At 37.4% G+C, this 16,769-nt stretch overlaps 1 protein-coding gene across 11 annotated transcripts in view; it reads right to left on the bottom strand.

Moving 5' to 3' along the window:
- Positions 1-203: 203 nt before the first annotated feature.
- The window catches only part of CYRIB (CYFIP related Rac1 interactor B), a 137,913-nt gene continuing 121,347 nt past the window's right edge, over positions 204-16,769 (bottom strand). For all 11 annotated transcript variants that reach the window (XM_079112418.1, XM_079112414.1, XM_079112412.1 and 8 more), the window contains 7 exons: positions 11,896-12,032; positions 10,806-10,883; positions 8,570-8,686; positions 7,649-7,728; positions 6,384-6,510; positions 4,821-4,891; positions 204-950 (listed from right to left, as the gene is read on the bottom strand). In XM_079112418.1, coding sequence (XP_078968544.1) covers positions 887-950; positions 4,821-4,891; positions 6,384-6,510; positions 7,649-7,728; positions 8,570-8,686; positions 10,806-10,883; positions 11,896-12,032 — 674 coding nt within the window. In that variant the 3' untranslated portion in view covers positions 204-886. The remainder of the gene's footprint in view (positions 951-4,820; positions 4,892-6,383; positions 6,511-7,648; positions 7,729-8,569; positions 8,687-10,805; positions 10,884-11,895; positions 12,033-16,769) is intronic.

Consider the following 16,769-nt stretch of genomic DNA (forward strand, 5'->3'; position numbering starts at 1 on the left):
GGAGGCAAGTTAACGACAAGATCCTGGGCTTATATACACAGCAGTTTTAAGAGCGATTAAAATGATGTACATAGACAATACGAGAGACCCAGCTGTTTATCCCCTAACAGAAGTAAAAATTATGCAATGTATATATGCATTCCATAAAACTATACATGGGGAAAACCTCAGCAGCCTAAAAACATCAGTAAACCAAACCACACTTAGAAAAATGAAAGCTGATTTTTATTTTATCATCAACAGCCATTCTTTAAACATGAACATGCATACGTAATATTCTACGCACACATCACAGTTTTTAACGTTAGTTAATAAAGGTTAAACACACAACATACATCCTTTAAAAAAAGTCAAAATGCAAACTTAAAACTTTAAACAAAAGTCTTAACTAATTTAAAAAAAGTTTTGTGTTGGGTACCATTTGTACAACACAGTTAATTTAAACATTTTCATTTTGGCTGCACATGAAAAAAGCGGCAGTAGAAAATAAAGTCATTGAAGGTTTTTAAATAGCAGAGTAGGCAGTTTTGCCATGCAGGAGAAGCAATATTAAATATTAGTTTTCAAAAAAAAAATCCACATTTAAAAATATTTAGTTCAAGTCACAGAATTTTTCTCAGTAGAGAACCCAATGCAATGCATAATTAGCTGCCTTAGATGGCCTGTTTGAAAGGACAACGTCCCCTCAGAGTATAACTTTACTGATTTTGGCACAGAAAAGAAGTCTTAAGAACAAGAACATGATTAAAAAAGAGGGAAGAGGAACCGGGAAAGAAATAAAAGCAAGAATAAATGAGATAGTAATTGCAATCACTAAAAAACTGTGCATTCTCAGTCATTGCAGAATACTGTCTTCTGTCTACAGCAGGTGCTTACTCCAGAATGGTTATTGCAGCATAGATTTAATTTGCTTGGAGGTAGTCTCATCGTTCAAATGTTTTGTTGTGTACCTAAAAGAAAAACCTTGATCAAGTTAGGTTTAAACAAATCCTGCATCAGGTAACTGGTCGGGCCGATCTCTCACGAGATCAGGCACTCTCACTGAAGCTGCCCAGGTGAGGTTGTCCGTACGTAACAGAACAGCCAATCACTACTCCACTTAGTTACAACTACCCTGCCAAAACAACTGGTTTAACTCCCAAGCACACAATTGGCAACCTTCTCACTCAGAGGAAAGTAATGGCTTTATCACAAAGGCTGGCAAATTAGGGCCCATGGCCCAAATCCAATCCACTACCTATTTGTGCATGGCCTGTGAGTCAAGCAAATTTATTTATTTATTTTTGCACCCTGGATGGCTGGGGGTGGGGAACCAGATCAAAAGAACAGTAATATTTGATGTTAACATGGAATTATATGAAATTTAAATTTTGGTGCTAACGAATTAACAGATGTATTGGAACATACTGAGTTGGTTAATTTATGTTATTATCTATGGTTACCTTCATGCCACAATGGTAGAGCTGAACAGCTGTGACAGAAACCGTGTGGCCCACAAAGCCTGAAATATTTACCTACGCTGGTCCCTTACAGTTTCGTTCTATTCTGCACTAACATAGCTCAAAGACTACAGCTCACATCTCTAAAATGTCTCAATCTCTAAGAACCTTACTTCCAGGCAGGTGTATTCTACTCCAGCATGCAAATCCAAACTAAGAATCCCCAAACTGAACGGCAGTAATGCATGGGGAAGATTCACCACAGGATTCCTTTAAACAGCTGAAATCCAATAAGCAATCCTACTACATGTTGGGCACCATTTCAGCTTACTACCGAGCACAGGGAGAAAGAATGATGCATCACCCGTACGGAAAGGGTTAGCCTAGGAGCAAAGGAGGGAGGGACAAGAGGTTAGAGACAAGGGAAACCAGAGGTCCAGAGTAGGATGTCTATAGATTTAAATGCAATGAAAGCAAATATGGGGCATTAAGCAGGAGTGATGTGACTTAATTTATGCTTTGATAGGATCAGCCTGGCTATTGAGGCAGTGCTGTAAGGAGAAGGAACCACATGGGAATCCATGGAGTTACTGCTACTTAGGATCAAAAGATGCCCAAGGCTTGACTGAATTAGTAGCAACGGAGACAGGTGCACAGTGCTTGACTGTGGGATATGTTTTGAAGAGAAATTAATCTGGTTTACAAGAATTTCATACACAAACTTTTTAAGGACTGGATCATTTTAAGCAGGTTCACATAGATGATCTTTCTGTGTTACAGAAATTTAGTCAACTGTTAGGTTTATTTCAAATAAATTAAAAAAATTAAAGTATCTGTACTCACACAGGTCTTTGGAGAGGCAAAGAGACAAACACATATTAAGTATTCTTTGTGATGTCACTGAGAAATGACTCCTAACCTGCTCTCATCCTATGGAACAGACACCAGAGTGACTGGTACATAACAGAGGTTCAATCAATATTTGTGAAAGGAAGAAAAGGTAGGCTGCCAGGCTAACGAGAAAAATCTACAGAGAAATATTTATATCAAATGGATACTAATGGGGCAAAGATGGAACCCTTCTATTCTATATGCAGATAAACATATATAGCTACGCATAATCCGACTCATATGTCAGGAAATAAAAAGTTTTGACAGCCAACTCTTAGGAATGTACGCAAGAAATCTACTGCAGAAGAGTTAGAAGTATTTCTATGCAGCAATATGTTGCAACATTTAAATTTTTTTTTAGTTGTACATGGACACAATACCTTTAATTTATCTATCTATCTATCTTTATTTATTTATTTATTTATTTTTATGTGGTGCTGAGTTGAACCCAATGCCTCACACGTGCTAGGCAAGTGCTCTACCACTGAGCCACAACTCCAACCCAATGTTGTGACATTTAAAGAACCCAGTGCTTTCCCCTCTACCATGACCCAAGTCTCTCTTCTGCAGATGTGACCCTGCTTCCACCGGTTTCAGCTGTCTATGGACAGAGTCAGTACAGCGGCATACTACAGCACCATTTTCTTTTATCAAGAAAAAGCCAATAACAAATGTATGTGAAAATATGTCTGTTATTTCTCTCTGCACACATAAACAACGTCCTTTTCCAAATGTGTAAGACTTCTCTACTGAAGAAACCTACCTTTACTCTTAAATTTAATAAGGTACTCATCTACCACTGAACCTCTCATGACTAACGGTATTTGCTTCCATTTCTCCACAGGTAAAATGTACACATGACCTGTTGCTTTGTCTTATTAGCAATACTGCAAAGTGGAGACACTACACAAATTACTGCAGAACAGCACTCAAAACATACACATGGACATAGATGCAATTATACTTCCATTTAAAATCTTTTGGTCATTAACCCTGCAAAAGAGAAGTTGTAGATTGTAGGGCTCTAAATAGCACTTGCATATTACTTTGGGGGTTATAAAATACTTCCTTAACACTATCTCATTTGCTGAGTGAAGCATTTTGAAGGCTGGGTCAACTTAGTTTAAGCAATGTTTCTCAAAATATCACCCAGGGTGTGTGTTTAAAATGAAGGTGCCTGAGTCCAATTTGACCTAAATGAAAAAAATTTCTGAAGATAGTAACTTGGGAATCTGTATTTTTCACTGTCCAGGTGATCTAGAAGCACACTAAAGTTCAACACATGATAAACCCAAGACTTAAAGGGACAGTATAAGTACATGGAATATCAAGAACGAAATTTGGCCAGGTGCAGTGGCACATGCCTGTAATCCCAGCAGCTCAAGAGGCCAAGGCAGGAGGATGGCAAAGCCAGCCTCAGCAACATAGCAAGGCTCTAAGCAACTCCGTGAGACCCTGTCTCTTTAAAAAAAAAAAAAAAAAAAAAAAAGAAAAAAAGAAATCTTAAATTTGAAAACAGGTTCCAACATTTACTAGCTGTATGATCTCTGATTTTGCAGAGCTCAAGGTAATTTTTGAGCTTGTAAGTGGAGACACTATCAATATTGATACCCACCTCTATCTAACTGAGCTGTGAAGAACAGCCTTACATATGAAATTGCACTGTCAATTTATGGTGCTATGAAATGCTACAAAGCATCCAAGTATAATGATAAAGCTTATAAAACTTCCCAAATGAAATAGAAGACCCACATATAGAATACACTAAGAACCAAACAGTTCAAGAATTTTCTTTATCACAAAATTTTATTTTCTAATTTCCATTATATATTTGGAAAGAAGCTTAAACAAAGCTGATAGATGCCATCTGCCTCTCTAGTGGGTAACTCTCCTCCTTCCCTCCTCACTCTATCCTTCCCTTTCAACACTCCTTTGTCCTAACACTAAGGAAAAAGGAACCGAACTACCCTCAAACTGTAAACAATACTGAATTCTAAGTTTCTAAACTCATCTTTGAAGCACATCTCCTTCAAGGTGACAAAATAATACCAAACATCCTAGATCTCAATTTCCTCTTCATTTTAACAGAAGATTTCCTTCTTTTGCTGCATCACAGTAAAAAGAAAAGGGCATGGAGGAACCAGGATGAGACTCAGGGAGCATCCAGAAAAGAACCCAAGAAGGAGAGACAACACTGTATTGGTAAAAACCTCAAGAGAAAAAATTCAAAACACCAGGCTTATGGTTAAAATTGCTTTACGTTATAAAAAATTTAAACTAAGTTCCCAATCCTTCTAATGTTCGTTTAGAATAGAACTCCTTTATTCAGGCAGTCAATGCTTCTACACACTTTCCATTACCTTAATAAAAGCACTTAGAGCGTCCACTGGGCTGAAATGGTATACTCCATACTATTCACATTTTGAAACATTTTCTTCAAATATTTTCCTAACCCATTTCTTCTATACATGTGTTTGTGTACATACACACCTGAGAGCATTTAGAAGACCTTCTACACTATTAGGAGGTTGGTCCTTAAGAACTTTGATACAGCCTTTCATCTAAGGAAAAAAAGAGAAAAAAAAATTTTTATATAACATTCGTTTTCAAAACAATAAAACAAAATAAATCAGGACCATAAATATACGACTTGAGAGATTACATACTAAAAATGCCAAATCATTCATTCTTAGAACAGGAAACACACACACACAAACACACACACACATACACACACCCCTACACCTAGGAGTTATTTTCAGTTTGTGAGTAAGACATAACTTTTTGAGAACTAAATCAGTCAAACTAAAGTACCACCCACACTAAGGAAAAGCAAACTGCTAAGAGAAGTCTTTCTGGAAAAGACTTCCAAGTTGTTTAAGTAGCAACTTAAAGGACAGAATTGATATGCTGGCAAGAAAACAGAGGCACTTTTGAAGCCTCACATTATGCAGAGGGCAGACAGGAATATTGCAGAACTGAGAGGGGAGTCACAGAGACGATGCAGAACTGACAGGCCACGCACAGGGACTCACTATAGGCTGCTAAAACAGAGAACAGCTCAAAGAAGATGGCACTTAATGAAGATTAGCCTGGTTACTGTGAAAAAGCATAGCATGGTGCAAAGAACACAAGCCTAGGAAGCCAGAGAATGCAGGTTTACCCGCCTCGCTCTACCATTCATTAAAATTTTATTACTTAATATCCTAAACTTCAGTTGCTCTAGTAGTGAAGGGGAGATAACACATCCTAAAGGTATTTTCATGGTGACACAGGAAAACAAATGCAAAATTCCTGGGACATGTTAACACACAATAAATGTTCACTTATTTTTCTTTACATTAGACAGAAGAACATGAAGGCACAAAGACTGGCTGGCAATCTCTAACTGAGATCCCAAATGCTAAGACCCTGACTTAGCTATGAAGGGGAAACTAGCAGACAATCCTCAAACACTAGTCAGAATGCTGACAAACTGAATGTGAGAGGGTGACAAAAAAAAATCATCTTACATAATTATTTATAAATAATAAAAAAATGATTTTCTCTAATAAAAATAGAGAAACCAGAAAAAGACTTCTATTATAAACTTTTACAGAGACAATGAAAGCAGAGTTCTGGCTATAATCACAAATTATTATGAATGGGTAGGGGGAGAAAATAAGTAAAATCTTTCACTTTTTTATTGGAGCCCACTGCTGACTTCTAGTATACACTTTGAAAGAAACATTTTCTTTGAAGTGGTCTTTGGCCTAAGGAACTGAAGGGCATGATTTGAAAATCTCACTTATTTGATTATCTATTTATATTGTCAAATATGTAGAAGGACCCTATGGAGATATTTTACAGATAATACAGTTCTCCTTCAATCATTTAACTCCACCTGGAAACAGGCTATCAGCAATATGGGCAAAGCAGAGAATATGAAAAACCATCATCATCACAATCAGGTTCTGTTAAGAGTCCAGACTGCCAGTTTTTTTTTTTTTTTTAATTAAAGCCTGAGGTTTTCATGTAAGAAATTGGGAGTATGTAAAATAATATGTAACTTACATCAATTTTGGAAGTTTTGGCAAATGCTCCCACTGGATGTACGTGGTCATAGAGTATTATGACACCCACCATTACCCGCAAGCAGAAAGATACTGTATCTTCATTTGTAAATCTGCTTCTATACTCCCTAGAGGGCAGAAAAGATGTGGATGGATTGAGGCACATCACCAAACTCTTAGCTCGCTCCACTTTCAGTTGATATTGACTTACTCCTTCCTTCTCTAATAGGGCTGTTAACATTAAGCCCTCTTCTCCACAATGAGGTCCCCAGAGAAAAGGAGTGGTGGAACAGCTTCCACCCATGTTTTCTAATTTCCATTTGCACTTACCTTAGGATATTATGCCTTCCCCTTGACAGGCAGCAAAAATTTTAGAGAAATCAAAAGTAGCCTCTAAGTAACAGTTTGGGAATGGATATTGCATAATGACTTCTGCCAATAATATGATGAAAAGTCACTAGCTTAATAGAGCAAGTATAAAATTGCAAGCTATTTTAGAGGCTGGCTTGATCTAAATGTATTAACATATTGCTGGATTTGAACTTTACTAAAATTTAACTATATTCTTCTCTAATTTGGGAAAAAGAAAATAGAACTTTTGTCTCTATGGTAGGCACTATGGCATAGCAGAGAGTGTCCAGGTCCAGACTAGGGACATCCAGGTGTGTGTGCGTTGGCCATCACACATGAGCTCCTTCATTTCTCAAGACCTCATTCCCTGCTGTGAGGAGGAGGAAAAAGATGAAAGTTGTCCTCCTACTTCATGAGATTTTCCAATAAGTTGAGGCAGAGAATAATATTTTACAAAAAGTACCACCTCAACAAAAGGTTACCTAGTAAAAATCATGTATTATTCAAGAATCCATCCAAAAGGTATTCTTTCTGCTTGTTGATGTGAAAATCCAATCAGTATACATGGTGCCATACGTCACAAATGCTTGAGGAGAGAATTCGGGTTGAAGTATAAAAAAAGTATAAAAAAGAATGGAACTAATAATGGGAGATAAAGGGATAAAGAATAACTCTAGCCCTCTGGCAAAAAGGCAAGGTTTTTTCTAAACAGGAGAAATAATGTTTGTAACAGGCATAACTAAAGCTTTTCCTTTATTCCCTCCCCTGCCCAAAAGACCACCACAAAATTCCTGTTTCTAAGAAACCAGCGATGAGTCTTACTGGTCTGGGGTCTTATTGGAGACTGTGCACTTTTGGGTATGTTTCATTTCAATAGTACTGTCTGAGTGAAAGATCAACTTATAAAATACTCACGGAGTTTCCAGCATGACTCTGCATACACTAGCCATGGTGCTTAAACAGTCTGTGGTATTTTCTATTGGTAAATTTTTGTTCTGTAAGTGTGAGAACAAAAAAGGTAACAAAGTTACTTAATAACTTAAAAGTTAGCATAATATGAAAAATAAGCAAATTTATTATTTAGCTCCTACTCCTAACTTCCTAAATAATGTCCTAAATTCTAAGCACTGGCACCGTCCTACTGAACTTGGGATACCGCTGTCCCAAAATGCGCTTACATGCTAGCTGGGAGAGAAAAACAGTGGCCATACAGATACAGGCTGGAGGCTCTAAACGTCAAGTGGTATTAGGATTTTATCTTAAGGGTACTAGGAAGGCACTGGTAACATTTTAAGCAGAGGAAGAAGGGAATGTGGTTTGTTTCAAGATTATTTGCTGCTGTATGGGCGAGGGGAGGGACTATCATGGGGGCAAAAGTGGAAGACTGATGAGCAACTGCAACTTGGATGCAGGTGACAGGATGGTGGTAGCAAAAACACGGATTAGATTTTCAGATTCACAATATATTTCGAGGAAGAGTCAAAATGACCAGTTGATGGAGTAGATGTGGGGAGTAAGGTAAAGAAAGGAATTTAAAATAATATCAAAGTTTTGTTTGCGACACTACTGAGAAAGGAAAGAACAGAAAAGGACAGGGTTGAAAAAGACAACTAAGAGTTCGATTAGGCCATGCGATCATGTGGCATCTACCATACCTCAGTGAGAGACTGCCAACAGGTGGGCAGACGTGTAGGTGGGTCTCAGGGAAAGGTTAGGATTCAATGTATAAATCTGTCTGGAGATGGTATTTAAGGTCATGGAACTTGCTGTGATCATCATGTCTGCAACAGGTGGAAGAGTATCAGTGCAAAGAACACTTTCCTAGGCAATACTTACCTCTGATACAAATTTTGTTGTAGCATCACTTAAGGTTTTCAGCATGGGGGTTGCCTCAGCATAAAACAAAGACATTCGATTTGCCAATTCATTATTTACTTCATTTTCTCCTTCTGCCTGCATAAAAAAGTAAGAGTGTCTGATATCAGTTCATTAATTATTAAACATGGCAACATTTAAAAAGGACCAAGACAGAGTGCCTACCTCATTAATCTAATAAATGCCCCTAAAAATTACATTTCAGATGCTCATAATACTTATGTATTGCTTAAAAATTAAAAAAAATACAAATGATAGTAAGCAATTTCTTTAGAAGATTAACCTCTAAAATCTTAAATGATATTAAAAAATTAAAACCTTGACAGACTTTCTACTACATATAAGAAATTGTTCTAAATGCTATGGAGGATGGAGAGATGATTACGAATTATATCCTGTCCACCATGTTAAAAAGGCAATGACAGAAAAAGGGAGTGAGAAAAACACTAAGTTAGACTGGAAGAAAGTAAGAAGGCCTCATGAAAGAGTCAGGCTTTTACAATGATGACAGATGAGCAAGGTATTCCTACTCAGCAAAGGGAAAAATATGCTTTCAAATGCCTTGGTGGAGTAAATTTTAGCAAATCCAGCGTAACTGCGGGGCAGCAACTAGCAAAAGACTTGAGTTGGGGTCAGATTGTAGAGTGCATTAAATGATAGCTTAAGTTTCTATTATCCTTCCAAATGGAATGGGGAACTATGTACAGTGTTAGAAGGAACAGTAAGTCAATTCTTTAATGGAAATAAAGATAGCAGGTAGACTATATCAAAAAGGAAGAAGATGCAGGTCAGAAATAAGTCATGCTGTTGTGGAATGACTGTGCACAAGAGGAGGGGTGGGCACTCAACTGCGATAAAAATGGTAGGAGAGGAAAAGGAGAATGGGGAAGAAATCAAAGATAACTCACTTGAAAACTATTGGCTTTCCCTATAATTACTGAGTGAGAAACAGTACAAATGTCTCTAATGTCCTTGGTCCTCTAGTCATGGCAAGAATGGATACAGTAAGATTGTTTATTAAAAGGGTCAACTTCACATTAGGAACTGGTCTACATAAAACCAAACATAAACAGAATGAATCCTTCACAGAAGAGTAATTATTACCTCCAAACCAGTGCCTGTCTTAGCGCAGTTACTTCATAAGTACTTTTTCAATGAAAAAAATTAATGGCTCCACTGGAAAAAAATTTTTTTTAAACCTTTTATGTTCTTCCTTACACAGTTATACTATTTCTCTGCTAAACTACTTACCTGAGATTAGGGTTGTTCTTTGAAATTTCTCTTTTTACAATTATCACATGTAGGTTGTCAAAAAAAAAAAAAAAAAAAAAAAAAAGGAGCAGGAAATAATATTTTCTTCTTGTCTAATGTTTTACTTATGATATTTAACTCCTCAGAAGTTTAAAAAAAAAAGAAAAGAAAAGAAAGAGCACTAAGCAGCTTTAAAAAGGATGGCAAGAGATTAACAGGCCTAGAGAAAAAAGAAGGACCAGGGGCAGTGGTCCAGGCCTATAATCCCAGCAATCTGGGAGGCTGAGGTAGAAGGATCCCCCAAGTTTGAGGACAGTAAGACACTGCCTCAGAGCAAAAAAATAACTGCCAGGGATGTAGCTCAGTGGTAAAGTGTCCCTGGGCTCAAACCCCTGTAATAGGGGGTGGGGTGTGGTGGGGTCGGGGAGAGAAGAAAAACAGATGACAAGCTGTACTGGCCAAGGAACAGGCCCAAAAGCCATTTTTCTTCAGTCATAATGAGGTGCAGATGTGCTAACAGTCTATGACCTCACTCTCCTCTCTTGTCAACATCAGTTATTTCTCTTAGTACAGGTCACTTTCTCTCCAGGAGTCTTCCATTCCAAGAACATGGGGACAAAAAAAACTTCATAACCACTAATGTTAAAAGTTTCTGTATAGTTAAAATAAGAATACACAGAGAAAGTTACATTACCGATGTTATACAGACAAAAAGCAATTTTACTGTAGTGGTGGGAGTTCAAAAGACTAAGAGGAAAAACAAGCAAATACCACATGGTTTGCTACAATTTGCTCTCTCCTTCCACAGCTGTCGTTGTCCACGATTACTGACTAACTTTAATACTAGCTGTAACAACTGAATGAATGAACAAATAAAAAGAATAAAATGAACAGACTGAGAAAGGAGTTATTCTTACCAACCCACTAATTCAGAGTATTTACTTACTGGAACATTATTAATCCTCATACGACTCAACGTTCTTCTATAGTAGCTGAAATCATTCTGTATGGCAGGATTTGTCATCTAAAGAAGACATTTATGAAAATAAGATGTTATTAACCAGACACTAATGTAAAATTTAAGTGAAAAACTACTAATATGGTTTTAACTAGCTAAGTGAACGCTGTCTATTTTGTAAGGTCATTTTAAGAATGAATCTGATATCCACCCAGTAAGTCTTAAAACACTGTACTCAATCCTTACTGTACATATAAAACCACACAGGCTGTTTTTCAGTCATAGGCAGTAAGTATACTTTCCTTCCTTTTTACACTAAAAGCTTGTTTATAAAACAAAATTAACATTACCAGACAATAAAACCAAAAAGGAATAGGGAGGCACTTGCTTTGAATGAAAGTATATATACACAGGCATCAGGGCAATAATTCTCAAGCAGACTAAACTTTACATACAAATCATCTGTGCTCAGAAGTATTAATAAAAGAATTATAATGATCTATAATATAACTGTAAAAGGTCCAAGGCTCCTTAGGAATGTGGCTCTTTCATTTTCTAGACAAGTTGGCCAGGGCCCTGAAAAAAAATCAAAGGACCAAACCCAGGTCTCGTAACCAATTACTGTGCCAGAGCCCAAACTGAAGTGAGCGTGAAGCCCAGTGCTTGGTCCTCTACACACCCTTCTACTCCTTCTAACAACAGGATATTTACAGTTATAAATACTATAAAGAGCAAGAAAGGGGGAAAGAAAAAACATGGTGGGGGAGGGAGAGAAGTTTTAACAACATTTTATATTAAAAGAATGGTGCAAAAATGGGATGAGCAGAAAAGAAAAAACATTAGAATACTCAGTGTTATTATTTCAGTGATTTTAAAATATGAAGTCTGAGTATTAGGTGATTTGCTCTTTGCCATATACCAAAAGATCTTCCGTATTTTCAAATCCAGTTTCCCATTTATGCTAAAGTCCAGTTACACATCATTTAAACACATTTTATTAAGGTTTCCAGGCTTTTCCTCCTACTACTCGTTGAAAAACATGATGTTCATATTTTCCAGGGCAAGCACAAAATTCTACCTTGAGTTCATCAAACCGGAGTGTGAAGTGAAGAATTTCTGCAAACTGTTTGGCAAGAGCCTGCTCTCGCTCTAGGTGCTGGGTAGGAGAATATGGGGTACTGGTCAAGGCTCCCAGAAGGCCTCTTAATGCTGCTTCTAACAAAAAGATTAAAAGTTAAGTTTTTTTTTTTTAATCTCTCCAATATTCATTTATTAAGAAGTGAACAATTCATAAATGTTCTGATTTCAATTCTAAAACAAGGTCTCTAAAACGCAAAAGATCTACATATAATCAAAACAATAAAAGAATTTTAAATTTTGCCATTGCTCATGTATTGCATATGCTCAAATTGAATACTGTTTAACACAAAGAAACCTTAAAGGGGACTAATTCGATCTGTAAACCCAGATTCAAAATAGCACAGAATGTGAATCTGAATAACATCAGGAATGAAGGGCAAATTTTACATTACTTTCATCATTCCACACAGTGTGAAATTTGCTTTTATGAAATAGTAACTACACCTATAGCCGAGTTACTTCTTCAGTAGCACTGTGTCCAGAGTCAAATCTATATGGCTAAGAGTTGATTGCCAACTTCTTCTACCTTGAAGAATATGCCATTTATTTATAAACACAAACTGCTTTCTTTTAGTTACTAAGAACAAAATATCGGGTTTAACAAGCTTCCTAAGCTATCTTTGGGCTTTGCATCTTGGGACTGTAATATAAATATTCTGATTTGTTAAATAGCAAAATTGTTCCTTTGAAATAACTCTATCTTTAGAATGCAAGACGAATAAATACTATGTTTAAAAACAGAAAAACCAGTATTTCACTTCAAAAATAAATAGAACTCAAATTCAGTTATAGGTTACAGAATCAGAAAACGAAACTAGATTCTAGACAGAGAAAACGATTTTAGAGTTAAATGATGATGTGACATTAATAAGTAAATGTCAGATTAATACTGATGATAAATTAATAGATTTATGTCAGATCAACCCTTAAGAAAGGACCAGCTCTACTATTTGTGAAGACTTAACTGTGAGTGAACATCTCTACTCTGCATTTTTAAAGTAAGTGCTCATTTAACTTTCACCATCAACTATGGCCTGGGCATTACAGACAGATAAACTGAGTCTGAAATAAGTTAGAACCCAAGGTGACAGCAAATGCCAGGTGTTTCTGACTCCCAAGTCCACCTTAAAGAACTCTCTTCCAAATAAAGGAACATTCTATCTAGGTTTCAGTAACCTTATTTAAGATATGTATCTATTATGTGCCAGGTACTGAACTACACACTTCAGAGAAAATATTTTCCATGTACGCAGTAGCTCCAAATGGCAACTACTATCCTTTTTTAACTAAGTCAGAAAACTTGACTGCTTACTCTGTGCCAGGCCCTGAGAACACAGGAAGACATTATGCCCACAGAGAGCCTTACTCCATATAGACAAATGATTCCAGGTGTGATAGGAGCGAAAAAGAGTACATGGTACATGATACAGTGGAAAGACACACAAATGGACCTCACCTAGCTGAAGGCAGGAAAAGACTTCCTTGAATAGTGTCATCAGGATTGAGACTGGAGTGTGCACTAAGAATGAGCAGGAGTTTGCAGACAGGGCAGGAAGCCAGACCCTGAGCTGAGAAGAGCACGACAGTCACAGAACTGCAACAAGACCAATACCATGGAACAGGAGGGCAAGGAAGAGTGAACCAGGGACCAAGGCAATACCCATACCATGCATGTGCCATGCCAGGCATTCTAATTCCTATGTCCCCGGAGAAACCTTTTAAGCTCAGTAGTGACATCATCAGATTAGTATTTAAAACCACACTTCACCTGCAGTGTGGAGACTGGATCGTAGGGTAGCAATGGCTTATGGAGGACTGAGAGTTAATGTGAAAAAGACCGATTAAGAAGAACAAAATTTCTGGTTATTTTGAGAAAACAGTTTACTTCTCCCCAAGATTCATTTCATGTGTCAGTGTTAATGCAAGTGGAAAGCAAAGTTTGGAAAACAAAAGAACAGAAAGATAAAAGAAACTGTTATAGGATGTTAAAGAGAAGAAGAAATCTGTATTTGCCTAGATTTGATCCAGTCTCAGGTTGTTTTTTTGTGTGTGTGTTTGCTTTTCTGGTTTGGTTTTTGCTGTTTCTGATACTAGAGATCGAACCCAGGGGTGCTCTGCCACTAAGCTATAACTCTATACCTTTTAATGTTTTAGTTTGATACAGGGTTCCCAGTAAGTTGCCCAGGCTGGCCTCAAACTTGTAATATTCCTGCCTCAACCTCTCAAATAGCTGGGATTATAGGTGTTTGCCACCAGGCCCAGCTAAATCTCAGGGTTAATATCAGCATTCCACATGTTCTCATACTTTGGTTAGTAAGCATGGCTGAGTTCCAGTGGCCAGTGACCAATAGCGACAGAACTTCACCTCTATGAATGACTGAAGTCCTCTAAGGTGGAGCTACCAGAAAAGGAAAACTCAAGATGGTCAGGCTGTTTTTCTACCTTTAAAGCTGCTGGATCATATATATTCTCACCCTGCAGGCTGTGCTGGTACAAGACCTACAATTCCCTACTTTAAGAAAAGAATCTAAGACAAAGGACTCCACAGAAAGGTGGCCCAGGTCTCTAGCTGAGTTGGAAAGGATGGAATAATTTAGGGGTTGGACTCTAATGAAGCTCCTAAAACAAAACCATGAGGTTAGGAATTTTAGATAAAGCAGATGACTAAAGGAAATCACTGAGCTACTAAGCTCTGAATTCTGAAAGAAATAAAGAGCAGCTTGCCTGAGAATGAGAATCAAAGCTACACAGTAGAGTTGGAAGGAAAAGACAACTGGGAGAAATAATGAAGACAGAACAGTTCACAACTAGAACAAGAAGGGGGAAGATGAGACAATGAAACAAGGAGGAGGTCTCTGCAGAATTTTGCTTTAGAGACAACAGCTATCTATTCTTACCAAATGCCATCCACCCACTCACAAACACCATCCCTCGTATTCTCACACAACTCAATTGTGGACAAGGAGGTTTTAAGACAGTAAGCAGACATGACCACAATTACTATGGACACTCTGAACCTTTTAAGTAGATTTAAATACATTTTGCCCAGTGAAACAAACTCGACCAAACTTGGATGGATTTGCTCATTATGACTCAAGGAGGCAGTTCCCAAAATAAGTTCCTGGAGCAGAAGGAAGACCGAGGCAAGACAAAGTGGTGTGCGTACTATGTGATCACCAAACTTCCTTCAGGGAACTGTCCCAAAAAGAATGGCTCCAAGATCTCAGACCAAAACAAGCAAGTATCAGAGGGTTCCCCAGGCCTATACCCAGGGCCTTATGCTTGCAAGGCAAGCATTCTACCAACTGAGCTATATCCCCAGCCCCAGGCCTATCTTTTTAAACAGAATGAACAAACAAAACCCCATTCCTTTCACATTAGGTGATACAAGCCCTGCCTCTCTACATATAAATATGTAAAACAGCAAGGGATCAGGGTCCCTCTTCTGGAGCATGACCCCTGGTGTCTGTAATACTCAGGTCACACTAACATCTCCACAGGATTGCAAAATTCTGAAGGACCATGTGCATCTTGATGTCCATTTCGTACTCCTTGTGCTATTTGTGGCTTTTATCCTCATTTCTGGCTCAACAGTGCAGTAGCAGAGATGAAATGAGAAAGAATTAGGGGATATAATGCAAAGAACTAAATAGAGAGGAGGTCCAGAGAGAATGCTGAAAACCACAGAACTACAATGATGTGATCAAGACCAGAGCACTAATAAGAGACATAGGCCATTACAATTACTATTATTATGACTGCTCCTAAATACCTAATACAAAGGTGCTGTATTAGATGTGTGTATCCATCAATACATCACCCACCCATTCAACAGACATTAAATATCTACTGTGTGCAAGAGAGGAAATGCATCTGATAGCTAGGAAACTAGAAAGTATCATCACCAGGTTTATTGGTCAAAAGATGAGGGTACTATTAGATTCTAAATCAGTTCTTTAGAGAAGTCTCTTGAGTATAATTATGAAGGTTCAGGGCTTCCAACAGATAATAGGAAGATAGACAGTTTTTTGCATTTACCTATGCTACTACATCCCTCTGCTGAAATGGAACAGTGCCTGTGATGGGACACACACGACTGGTTAATTCCAATGGTTAAAATACAGGAAACTGAAGTTCAACTTGTTTGGCCTATATTTCAATTATTATTATTTTTTAATGACGTATGCTAAGAGGCCAAGATTACTTCAGTAGAATCTAAACCATATAAAGCACTTTAACTTCACATGCACCTATTTGGCACAGGAAAAGCTCTAAATACATAGAAAAGACAAGTGAGATGAAAAGTCCCAGGCTGATAAAGGTTACAGGGGTTTACATAGCTAGACAATACACATATTTGATCAAAAGGCAAAAACTGTAAAAGAACTAATTTTCACACTTAGGACAATAAATTATGATTCTTATTAAGAGTATTAAAAAGAATTTATAAAAACACTGCTAGTTCAACCACTCTCTACATTTAACAGTCTTCCTCAGGCCCATGAGTTATCTGAATTTTTGTGTTCTTAAAAATCATACAGGGAAGGACTAATTATAGAGCTGGAAACAAAAATTCTACCAAGTGGTTTTCTCAAACTAAAACCCTTTAATATACAAAGAAAGTAACTTTCTTGTGATAATTTGTTCAGAAAATGGTCTAAATAATTCAAAGACCTGGGATGACAGGGATGATAAGCAGATCACACTGTGACCTTACAGATACCAGCCAAATTCAGTACAGTGAACATAAAATACTATAAATTTTAATTTCTGACCCTTAAGATATGTTTTTCACTAGGCAAGTCTTAATTA

The sequence above is a fragment of the Sciurus vulgaris genome, assembly GCF_902686455.1.
Source record: "Sciurus vulgaris genome assembly, chromosome: 1".
Taxonomy (NCBI): Eukaryota; Metazoa; Chordata; class Mammalia; order Rodentia; family Sciuridae; genus Sciurus; species Sciurus vulgaris.